This window comes from Crinia signifera, chromosome 2, assembly GCF_055691185.1.
Source record: "Crinia signifera chromosome 2, ASM5569118v1, whole genome shotgun sequence".
Lineage (NCBI taxonomy): Eukaryota > Metazoa > Chordata > Amphibia > Anura > Myobatrachidae > Crinia > Crinia signifera.
In genome coordinates this window covers 221,105,409-221,117,906 of record NC_139218.1, presented here as the reverse complement: position 1 = coordinate 221,117,906, position 12,498 = coordinate 221,105,409, and the positions used below count along the sequence as shown (strand labels likewise).

At 39.9% G+C, this 12,498-nt stretch overlaps 1 protein-coding gene across 2 annotated transcripts in view; it reads left to right on the top strand.

The window, feature by feature from the left end:
• Positions 1–11,094, top strand: part of CLTC (clathrin heavy chain) — a 103,215-nt gene extending 92,121 nt beyond the window's left edge. The window contains exons 31-33 of one of the 2 annotated variants that reach the window (XM_083173769.1): positions 5,446–5,466; positions 8,797–8,872; positions 9,830–11,094. In XM_083173769.1, coding sequence (XP_083029895.1) covers positions 5,446–5,466; positions 8,797–8,872; positions 9,830–9,954 — 222 coding nt within the window. In that variant the 3' untranslated portion in view covers positions 9,955–11,094. The remainder of the gene's footprint in view (positions 1–5,445; positions 5,467–8,796; positions 8,873–9,829) is intronic. The other variant, XM_083173770.1, reaches the window with a different exon arrangement.
• The last annotated feature ends 1,404 nt before the right edge of the window (positions 11,095–12,498 follow it).

The window sequence follows — 12,498 nt, the reverse complement described above, 5'->3', positions numbered from 1 at the left end:
CATCGCGGTCATCGCGGGCATTGAATGCACTAAAAAATTGGGTGCGACGCGACCGACGCGATGCCCGCGATTTCCCATAGGGAACAATGTTAAATTTCTCAATTGACCCGATTTTACTGTTCAATGCCTCAATTGACACGATTTTTCCATAGGAAACAATGTTAAATGGCCCACAGAGGCCAAATAGCCACCCTGAAGTGTGAAATTTAACATTGTTCCCTATGGGAAATCGCGGGCATCGTGTTGGTCGCGTCGCACTCGATTTTTAGTGCATTCAATGGCCGCGATGCCCGCGATTTTTTTACCTGCGATGCCCACGATCAAAATCGTGGGCGCCGTGCTAGGTAAAGAGTACCAGTTGTTCATTAATAAAATATTGTTATCCTACTAGAGCAATGTAAAACCTTTAATCTCTTTCCTGCCTCTTGTTGCGCACTAAACATTACACTGGTTTCTCTGTTCGTCACTGTATTCATTATACAGTAATATACACTAGTGGCAAAAATTGTGGAAAATGGGAATTTTTTTTAAGTTTAATACAGTAGCTTATAACATGAATACTAATATATTCTAGTATTATACCCAAAAGCATACATCATTACAGTGGCAATTTAATGTAGAACATAATGCATGGAGTGTACCAATGGTTTTAGTTAATCAGGAGTTATAATCTGATACCATGATTTTATAATTGTTTCTATTAGTTGTACTTTAATCTTTGGTTGCTTCTGGTTAACAAATTTCTATAATCGTCTCCAGTTTTTCGATCGGATTGAGGTCAGGGCTATTGCCTGGCCATTCTAGCAATGCAATATCCTCTTCCTAAAGCCACTTTGCACCTTGTCATGTTTCTACCCAGTGCAGAGTCCTGTTGAAATATGAAAGTCACATGATCACGGAAGGGGTCACATGCTGTTATAAAATTTGACTCTAAATAGCAGCAAATAAATCAGTGATGTATTAAAAGTGCCAGTGATTGCACAAATTCATCATGCATACCATTAACTGAACGCTTCACAGTAGGTGTTCACCCAGGCATCAAATCTTATCCAATTCTTCTGCTGACCTATTTTTTCTATTTTTTCCATTAGTACCAATTAAGGATATTATGGTTTAGTCACTCCATATGACAATGTTTCATTGTTCTTCTAACCAAGTAATATGCTTTATAGCACATTCTAAACTTATCTGACTTTGCTTAAATGATAAATCTTTTTCCTTTGGATTTTTGGCGTTTATTCCAAAATATTGAATGCGTGAAAGTCTTGGCACTGATCTTTACACAACATTTACATAAATCTTTTTGAATTCCCCAAACGGTTGTCTTCTATCTCTCAAGAACAGTTTTTTTTTTCCATTTCTCTATCACAGCATGGGGGTGGTGATCTTTTCCTACCTTTTACCTGAGTTTGATACTTATTCCACCATTTTTAAATTCCTCCTTTGGTTATGTTTCCACCTTCCTTTCTAATAATCATGCTGTCTTATTCACGTAAATGCATTATTTTGCATCTCTTTATAGGTGACCACGCGACTCCTTTTTACTTTGTTATCCTGAATAAGTTACACCGCTTACTTAAAAAAAATTAAGTACAAAAAACCATAATAAGCAACCAACTTAATGAGGATCAAACAACCAAATAAGATGTTTTACTAACAATACTGGTAGCAACAAATGTGAGCTTACTTATGCTAACACCTTATTGGATACATTTTGTGCCATTGTAACACTTGATTGACTTGGAACAATCCCTCATATTGGCAAGTTTTAAGTTGAAGTAATCTCCCAATATTTAGCTAACTTTTTAATGTAATAAAGTTTAATTAATTGGGTACTTGTTTCCTAGCACGGCCACAATCTTAAGTAATCGTGTCCCTTACTTAAGGGACACGATTACCCCCGATGGACCCGATTTCTTTTGAAATCAGGTCCATTTTGCCGGCTAGGAGACAATATCGGGGCATCGCGTCGGTCGGGACCATTAACATTGGTCCCGACGCGATGCCCCCGATATTTCCATAGGCTTCAATGTTAAAAAATATTTTAACATTGAAATCTTGTCGGGAAAGGTAAAATATCGGGGGCATCGTGTCGGTCGGGACCATTAACATTGGTCCCGACGCGATGCACCCGATTTTTGCATAGGCTTCAATGTTAAAATATTTTTTAACATTGAAATGCTGTAAAAATGTGAAAAAATGTGAAATGGGCCAATATGACCCATTTCACATTATAGATGTCCCCGTCGGCACCCCACGATAGACGCCAACCCGAAGCGTGGCGAGCGCAGCGAGCCCGCGAGGGGCGGCGGTACGCGTCCTCCGGCCTTTTCATGCCCTACTATCCACGTCGGCGTGGAGTGAGAATAGAATAGTGTGGCGAGCGCAGCGAGCCACCGAGCCCGAAGCGTGGCGAGCGGACGCGGATACCTTCACAGTTATACGCGTCCCCTTGCGGGCTTCACAGGTGTCCGTGGCGACGCGGACACCTGTGAAGCCCGCGAAGGGACGCGTTTACCTGTGAAGGTATCCGCGTCCCCTCGCGGGGCTCGCTGCGTTTGCCACGCTTCGGGCTCGGTGGCTCGCTGCGCTCGCCACACTATTCTATTCTCACTCCACGCCGACGTGGATAGTAGGGCATGAAAAGGTCGGAGGACGCGTACCGCCGCCCCTCGCGGGCTCGCTGCGCTCGCCACGCTTCGGGTTGGCGTCTATCGTGGGCTGGGGTTAACGTGCTTAAATTTGGGGGGGTTGGGAATTTTTTTCATTGAATCCAATGTAAAATTGGGTCCCAGGGACCCAATTTACATTGGATTCAATGAAAAAAATCGGGTCAAAAATCGGTCGGTCGCGTCTATCGCATCGCATGCGACCAAATCGCATGCGATGCGATCGACCCGATTTTTCCGACACGACCACCCCGATCTGAATCGGTGTGGCCGTGCTAGGAAACAAGTACCATTAATTGTGGTAAACTGGATTATATTGTGCATCAAATTATCTTTCCAGTCCTGTAAAAAGAACGCAGAAATCATGCAAGTAAACCCTAAAAATACACGTTCCAAAAGGCTGCCACAATTTTGTGCACTGGTGTACTTCTGCTAATATACAGATCCATTAAAGTAATTTAAACCATGTGTGTATTTTAATTTTTTGTACAAAATATCTGCTCCATTTCTTTTCTTGGACTGTACCAACTGTGATATTTCAGCCCTTACAACACACAAGTTTTAACCCTGAGTTTGTTTAAAATAGGTGTGAAATTTGGCAAGCAAACATTTTTATTCATCATAATGAACTGTGATGTTCACCTTATAGTAAATGTATATAGATATTTTTTTTTACACAAAATGGTACAAATAGTTGAATGGTAGGATAAACACCTAGGATACTATGAAATTCTAATTGGTCAGCTTGCATGCAAAAGTAACTATAGATGAATTAAGGCTTGAAAAGTATTTTACAGAACACCTTAACGTAGACATAGCGGTTCCCAAGTGACCCTCAAGGCTGTATTTTAAAGCACAGGTGACTTAAGGCACCCATGCACAGTTCTGATTTGGGTCACTTTCTCCCGATTCCAATGGATTGGGCCGATTTATATCAGGTAAAAATCGTCCCAAATGGTGGTTGACATCAGGATGATTCAGTGTGTGTTCCCGTGCACATTGGATCTAGCTTAGAGATCTTATGTGCAGCACATAAAATTAGTTTTAATTGGACCATTAGCAGCACATGTGTCACATCCAACTTTCCTTTGAACTTCCCCAGCAGCTCCCACGGAGACCTTTTTAGATGTGATTTAAATTGCATATGAAACATATATTGGTAGCCCTCCCGTGGAGCTGCGGAGGAGTTCACGGGGAAAACCGGTCCAACTTGTGCCTCCGACAAGTCGGACCTGTGGATGCCCTCCTTTAATTGAGTACCTCAGTCAATTTGTTTTAACCATCTCTACTTAATAGTAGATATCCTTTAAAACCTTAACATTTAGGCGCCTTGAGGACCAAGCTTGAGAACCGCTGGCTCATAGCTCAACATAATGAGATGATAGAGAATGGCATATACTGACCGTGTTACATGTACTATGCAGTTCACACTAGTAGATGTCATGTTTGAGTGCTTGTAATACTCTCTTGCTGTGCCTTGGTTAGTAGAGCTTCTCCTTTGAAGACCAAGTTTGAATATTTTGCTGTGAACAATGATACCTCTGCGCGGAGCTCAAATTAAAATACAGCAGACCACCAAGTCAACACAAATGTAACAAAATTATTTATTGAGCCCTTCTTCCCAAAGAGATGAGGCTCAAAGAAAGCCATACTGTACATGTGCTCAAAATGTAGGAGGAACAAAGGAAACTGAACAAAATATACATCTAAGGTTAGTGGCTGGGGAGGCAATGGCTAGTATCAGAGCCACATTTACACACACAATGCAAATTTGAGCTCTGAAAAATGTGGGGAATTATTATAATAATATAATAAATTTATAAGAATATAAAGATTACTTTTAAAAGATATATATTCTTTGTATTCCTATATGTAGCCAAAACTCTAAAATATGATGGAGCATGGCCGGTCAGACACTGCCTACCCCAATAGATAGATACATATGAAGCTGCTCTCATGAGAGCGGCTCCTAGCATGGTAAGCTCCACAGAATAAGGTACGCGTGTTATGGACATGCTTGTGTGTCCATCATTGCTAGTGCACAAGCTGCCAGATCCAGGCGGCTAGCGATGCACCAGCAATGATGGTGCTGGCCCCATCCGTACATACATATATTTAAAACCAGTGCTGGTGGCTGCCAGTCTTAAAATATGTGGATAAACCGAAACAAAAAATGCCCCTCACCACATAAGTAAACCGAAGTATGACATATAAAAACTATTTACTTACATTTTTTTGTTTTCAAAATTTCTGAATAAGACACTTTTGAACTAGGGGTGCCTTGAAAAAAAAGATGCTCTAGGGTGCTGTGATTCAGAAAAGTTTTGGGAACCACTGTATTGGCTAAAGAGGGTAAAATAATACATCTGATTTAAAAATGAACCTTGTGTTAAATTGTACTGCTACCAGCTAAGTCATGTGAAATAGAGATGAGGACCATTTGTTGATTAGTGATCAGATTAAGCTTCAGGATTCCTCTGAATGTTGTCTGGGAGCTGTATTTATGCACTCTCTGCCTCTTATGCACCAGTGCTACCTCTAACAATTGGCAAGCATTTTTTGTTTTCCATTTATGCGTGAAATGAAAGTGTAATCTGGAATCCTAGACCCAATCAAACACATGCCTCTATTACTTTTTACTTGTCACATTTCTTTTTGTTTTATTTTTATCTTTTCTAACAGCTGCCATTTTTGTTTTCTTCGCTTATTCTTCCCTTTTTTATGCTTGATGTAAAATTTTGATTTTCTAAGCTGCATCCTCTGAATTCCTTTGCAGGTTGATGCAATAAAGGAAAAGGTGAAAGTTGATTCTGGTTTTCCATCTTTAAACCTGGAAGACTAAGTCTAAAGAATCTGCATGCGTTTCCCAATCCCTTTCCTTCTCTTACTACCACAATTACCACTATGCTGCTTCTATCCTTCTTTCCCAAAAAGAAAACCAAACTAAAAGCCTCTGCTGGCCTTCTATTACCAGAACTAAATAGTTAGCATTAGGTTGGCTATAGTTTATATTATTTTCTTCTTTTTGTGCTACTAATCGGCTAATTTATACTACGGAAGATGGAAGGTATTGGTTCACAGTTACCAATGTAAAACTGGTCATTCGTTTTCTAAATCTGAAGGATGGGATACTTCGAGTAGGCAAGTCAACTGTGCAGTCCTGCTGTACACCACATGCACACTCACACTTCCAGAGTGTAGGCTACACCCGTAGTGTCACTGCAACCGGTATTTTTTTTAATGTAATGACGGGGGTCCAGAATATATAAATGACTATATTAGTCCAAATTTGTAGCACAGATACTGTATGAACAAGGCTGTAAAGTTTTCAAAACCTTGCACATAAATTATACTACTTGGCTGTAATAATGTCACACATTAGCTGCCATTCATTGTGCATTATATTGATTGTTATATAATTATAGTGTTCTGTAACAACAGTTGTTACTCAGAAATATGGTTCTTATCTACATCCTTTAGGTATGTCCAGTTTTGCATTGCTAGATGATAGAACTGTGATCCAATTCCTGATCTTTGTTTTTTCCTAATTTACTTACAGTAGGCAAAACAATAGTCACAGAAGTGAGTTCTCCTGCTGTTTTTTTGTGTAGGGTTCAGGAATGGTGTCTGTGCCCACTGACGTCCATGTTTAATGACTTGGGTTACATAATAAAATGTGTTACACGGCCTCATTTATAAGGAGAATTCTAGGCAAATTTAAAAATGGTTTCAATAAATCTCTCTACTACTGCTCGTAGAACTTGCAGGCCCGGTATCCTCTACCCCTGATGTATTGGTTGCTTGTCCAGACCAAAAGATACCTGAAGGAGACTGGCATAGTCATCATTAAACAACTATTAACACTACTGACCTGTGCAACCTGGTAGAGGCGTGTAACTGCTGTAGTTCTGCTTGGGAGGTGGAAAGGTTTTTTGATCGGACATTTAATTTGCTTGCAGTTCCCCTTTAAGTAAAACCCTCCCTATGTGTAAATGACTAAAAAAAGGTGGTAAGTTAAGATCACACTGTAGTCCAACCAAAAATACATTTAATAATGGCGAGTTGTCTAATCTTTTTGGCCATATTTCACTGTGACACCATAGGCCCAATGCACTGCATTTTGTATATACATCAGGGGAATGTCCTTCTGTGTCTGACCAGCCAAAAAAGTGTGTTTGTGTGAGAAACAAAACAGGTAATTGTGAACTGTAGTAGTACTGCACTATTGTGTTACAGCATGTGTATTACAGCTTGCAAGTGCATCACCGTATAGGAACCAAGCATTGCTGCTGGCTGTGCCGGGAGCCTGTATGGCAATCTCTATTTTCAGAAACCACCCCTCACTTCAGTTCCGATGCCTCTTCTTTTCATGCACACAATTTACACTTGACACACACAATGAAATGCATGTTTTTTTTGCCTCTGCAATGTCTGCAGTCTTTGTGGAAAAGCCTTTTTTGCTGTTGTTTATATATATTTACTGAATTGGTTCTATTTGCATGGATAACACTTCTGCATACCCAAGTGGCTCCGGTAAAGAATAGTGATGCTCCAATAAGCAGGGCTTTATAACATGTTGTTAATCCCATTGCCTGTATTACCCTCTGATCAGCTTGCATCATTGCTTTACCAGCAAGTGACATGTTGTATTATCCTGGTCTAACATCTTAGAATTTGTCCAAGTTTATTTGTAGGCTTATCCGTTGTTTTATTTTGTTACCTGCGGTTTTAAGATTTCCAGAACAGTACATCTTATTAAATAGGTCCATGGTCACTAAAGCTTCATTTGGATAAAGTGCAGTGTTTGCGATTGGCATTCAGTTATTTACCTCTGTTTATTTACTTTGTACCTACGAAGTGAAATGGCGAGCAATATGTGAACATTGATAATCCTTTAAAAGCTTTGTCTTGTTTTCCGCAAACTGATTTCTAAAACCCCATTATTCACTAGACCTACTGTAATTATTGCTGGTCCTACAGTGAGCATGTGGCAATGTCCAGTGATCCTTAGCATGCCTTTTTCAGCTTACCCCTGTTTATGCATTTGTGTGACCTTGTTGGTTAGTGTACAAGGCTTTTGGTTTTCCTCCTGTTGGTTGATCATTGGCATGATTATGGTTACCCTCCATAACTTTGTGCATCTATATCGGCATAGCAATTCTTTGCCCATATAAGGAGCAGAAATGCACACCCATATTGTTTAGGTGGTGTCTTCCAGTCCTGTTATCATCGACCTTCAATCCTCTCATTGGAAATAGTCATGTAAGAAGACGTATGCTGAATTGCGGCATAGACCCCACAAGAGTCTTAGTTTAGTGTAGTGTATGTTGCTCACTTCATTTCATGGATCACCGTGGAGGACACATGAATCATGATCAGACAGAATGAAGAATTTGGCTTTGAAGTGAGATCAGGGGACGTTTCATGGTACTTGTGAATTTAATTTGTTTTATAACATCTTGTATGTCTTTCGTTTTTAGTTTTCTAATACTTGACATTTAGGTATTTTACTGACAAATTGTGCAGTGTTTGAGAATCACTTGCATGTGAGTCCAGATCGAAGCTATGATGACAGTATACATGTCTATAGTGTATGTTACACGTGGTACCCTCCCCTTCACATGTTGTGACTAGTGGAACCTGATTCTCACCACAGTTACTGAGCCGTATGTCTAGTTCCTTTCTATAAATAAAGTCCGCTTCTGGCATGGTAGCACAGAGATGTGAGACGCACTGACCAACCCTTTATGTAGAAGAAAGTGTGTTCGGTCATTGTTTGCGTGCAGCGCTTTCATATGCAGTTGCATACAATGTGTGCACTAAGCAGATCAGGTGTGATTCAGTAGGTGCTGCCCAATATTATCTGTATTTTTGCTGTTTAATGAAATGGCATTGGTAAGTCTCTCAAATGTTGTGCAGAATTACATTCAATAGGTGATTGCTGTTACTACACACAGGTATTTACTGCTAAATATGGCTGCATTGTGTGGATGGTATAATGCATAGCCTTTGTGGAAATAATACTCCAAATGAATATTAAGGCTTTTCCACTATATGGTTGTATTTATTGTAACTTGTATTGAGCATGATGATTATGGATGCTAACTGGATTTCCAATGTTTTTAAGGTGGACAAACTTGATGCCTCAGAGTCGCTAAGAAAAGAGGAAGAACAAGCTACAGAGACGCAGCCTATTGTTTATGGTAAGTGTACAAATAACCGATGAGCCACAACTAGTGACAACATTTACCTTGGGGGGGGGGGGGGGGGGGGGGGGTTTCTGTGCCTCACACACATGAAGATGAGATTGTCCCCAAAACGGAAGCCCTCACTCTGTAGAGATAGACAAGGTGGACACACATTTATTTAATATTTATTGCCAGTCATTTATATAGTGCCTACATATTCTGCAGCGCTTTACAGAGAATATTTGCACATTCACATCAGTCCCTGCCCGCATATATATTCCCTACCACATGTACATACACACACATATTCTAGGGTTCATTTTTGTTGGTTGCCAAGGAGGATTGTGGGAGGAAACGGGAGTACCCGGAGTGAACCCACACCAGCACGGGGAGAAGAATTATACAAACTCCGCGCAGTTAGAGCCATGGTGGGAATTGAACCCATGACCTCAGTGCTGTGAGGCAGTAATGCTAACCATTACACCATCATACTGCCCTACATATATATAAATAAGTAATATATAATGTCCCACACTCACATGTAAAAGTAATGTACCCAACACCTTCACAATAAATCCAGTAGAGGGCACTGTGATGCAGCACACAATAAAACCTGAAATAACTCACTCTGCTGACAGCAGCTATAGCACACACAAACAATATATATGTCAGCATACCCAGCTATGTGTTAGCAAACACATTATGGTCAGTGGGAGTGCTCTCTGCTGATCCTGACAGACCATCCGCGAATGCTTTTTTTTTTTTTTTTTTTTTTATCATGTCACCAAAGTTTAATGCAACAGCAGTGGGTATCCAGAATTACGTAGAGGTTAATCATTACTGTTCGCTAGTCTGCTCTTATAAAAAAAATATATATATATATATATAGACACAATAAGAAAAGTATTCTTTGTTTTTATTTTATTTCCTTTAGGTCAGCCCCAGTTAATGTTTTTATTTTATTTCCTTTAGGTCAGCCCCAGTTAATGTTGACAGCAGGACCCAGTGTTGCAGTACCTCCACAAGCCGCATTTGGTTATAGCTACCCAGCAACTGGCTATGTGCAGCCCCAACCTGGATTTGGATATAGCATGTAAACAAAAGGGTTGTACAATCAGAACCTGGGCTATTTTCTTACTGAAACTCCACCGTCCCTCTTCCACCTCTGACCCATAGCAGGGCAAAGTACAGAAATTGGCTCCATATTCTTAAATCCTTTGTTTCATGAAGGACAATTTATTTTCTACAATACATTGGATCACACCTCCATTAATTCTTTTTCTTCACATTCCATATTCTCCAAAATTACTAAAGTATATTGTTTATTTTGATGGGAATGCTTTGTTTTAAGTAGGCTTTTCTGCTTTTTATTTTTGTGTTTTTATTTTGTTTTTTTCCTGAGAGCTGCTTTCAACCTCTTTAACAGTTGGGGCAGTACATGTTTCGTATATGGTTTGGTAGCCTCCGCTATTGAAGAAGTTACTGCAGCACTCTTAACCCCTTACGGAACCTGCAATACATTGCAAAAAACTAAAGAATATATGGTGTAGAGACACTGGCAGTGGGTTACAGATGCTAAGTCTATTGTGAAGAATCTGATTTGCACTCTGTAGTGTTAGTAAACTTAATATTGACTCTCTCAAAATTGATGTATGTAAGCAGCTTATGTACTGTCCTATCTAAATGCATATAAATCTACTTGTATATTCTGAAGAAAAAAAGAAAATTGTTTCTATTTCCACATGCAAGACTGCCGATGACAAAAGAACACTAATCTACATATTCTATACCACTTCTGTTGTGCTACTCTTACAACTATTAATTTTAGCAGCATACAAGACATTTGCGTAAAAGCGAAAACTTCAGTCATGCAAAGGAATATTAATTTGCGCATATAGATAATGCTAGCGTGTAGCTCACTCCATGATGAACAGATGGCCCTATGTCGTGCTGTATCCTGTGCTTTTTATTTGTGGGACCTTTTCATTCAGGAACAAAAAAGGCACCATGATTCCAGTCTGTGTTCTCCCAATATTCTCCTGCTCCCTGAGGTTTGTGTATGTTGGATATTGTGGTGTTCTTAGGTCACTGTATTGAGTGTACAGAGGAGAGAATTTAAGTAACAACAATTAAATAAAATGCTGTTCAGTTCTCTTTGTGCAATTTGAGATGACAGATTTAAAAAATAAAAAAAAGTAAATGAAATAAAAATACTCAACTGTGGACAGATTATACAATGTGAGTTTTGATGTTTTTTTTGTTTTAGGGACTGTGTGGAAAAGATGTGTGAATTGCATGTTTTGTTCAGTGGTATTGCAGTCAGTGGGTATTCAGGGGCAGATTTATCAAGCTTGGAGAAGAGATAAACTGGAGATAAAGCGGAGAAAAGGTAAAAGGAGATAAGCACCAGCCAATCAACTCCCAACTGTCTTTTTCAAACATAGCTGATTGGCTGTGCTTTATCTCCTTTTAACAAGCTTAATAAATTTGCCCCTCAATCCCGGCAGATATTTCCAATCCTCGGAAATATCTGCAGTTTATGCGTAGAATAGATCGACATTGCATTAAAAAAATAATTATTTTGCCTGACTTTGGAAAATATGTAGAACGAGGAATCCTTGTAGTTTTCAATTGAAACGTCTGCTAATTTGCATATTTACAGTTCATTTATGCAAAAAAAGATTATGCTGTTCAAATAGCCCAATCTTCGGGGGCAAGTGTCCAGCCTTAAATGTCTGGGATTGAAAAGGTCCTGGCTGATATTTCCAAGTATAGGAGATACAGAATCGAATACCCCCCTTTAGGGCTAGTTGTATGGCTTAGCTCGCCACAGGTTTTATTCTCTATATAGGGTCATGGACCCCCAAGAGCAGTGGTGTCAAACTCATGGTCCTCCAACTGTTGTGGAACTACACATTCCAGCATGCCCTGTCACAGATTTTATATAATGTATTGCTAAAACTGATGCAGGGCATGCTGGGACATGTAGTTTCACAACAGCTAGGGAGCCATGAGTTTGACACCACTGCCCAAGAGGGAGAATCGCCCCTGTTTGTCAGAATCGTAATTGTTGGGCAGTATAACAGTCAGGATTCCTATGTCTGTATACTGGCCATCGGGATCCCGACTATCATCAAGTCATCCGGCACCCCTTGGCACAACTCCCATTACTTTCTATTGCAAAAACAATGAACAGAGCAGGGGTATCTGTAATATGCCTTCATTAGATAGCCTTGGTCTTTGCTAGAATGGCCAAATGAAATCCATTATTAGATTAGACGCTACTTATGCTCTTATGCATCATTTAGGGTAGTGGTTCTCAACCTTGGTCCTCAAGTACCCCAACAGTGCATGTTTTCCAGGTCTCCACAATCACAAGTAAAATAATTGGCTCCACCTGTGGATCTTTTAAAATGTATCAGTGAGTAATGAGTGCACCTGCCGGGTGACCTAGAAAACGTGAACTGTTGGTGGTACTTGAGGGCCGAGGTTGAGAACCACTGATGTAGGGTACAGCCAAAGAAGCATCTGTTATATATGATTATGTGGTTGGCTTCTCTTTTGTCGGCATGGTCATTTTGTTGACATGCTTGCAATGTCAAGCATTTCAGGAAATCTCATTAGCCTCCCCTTCCTCAACC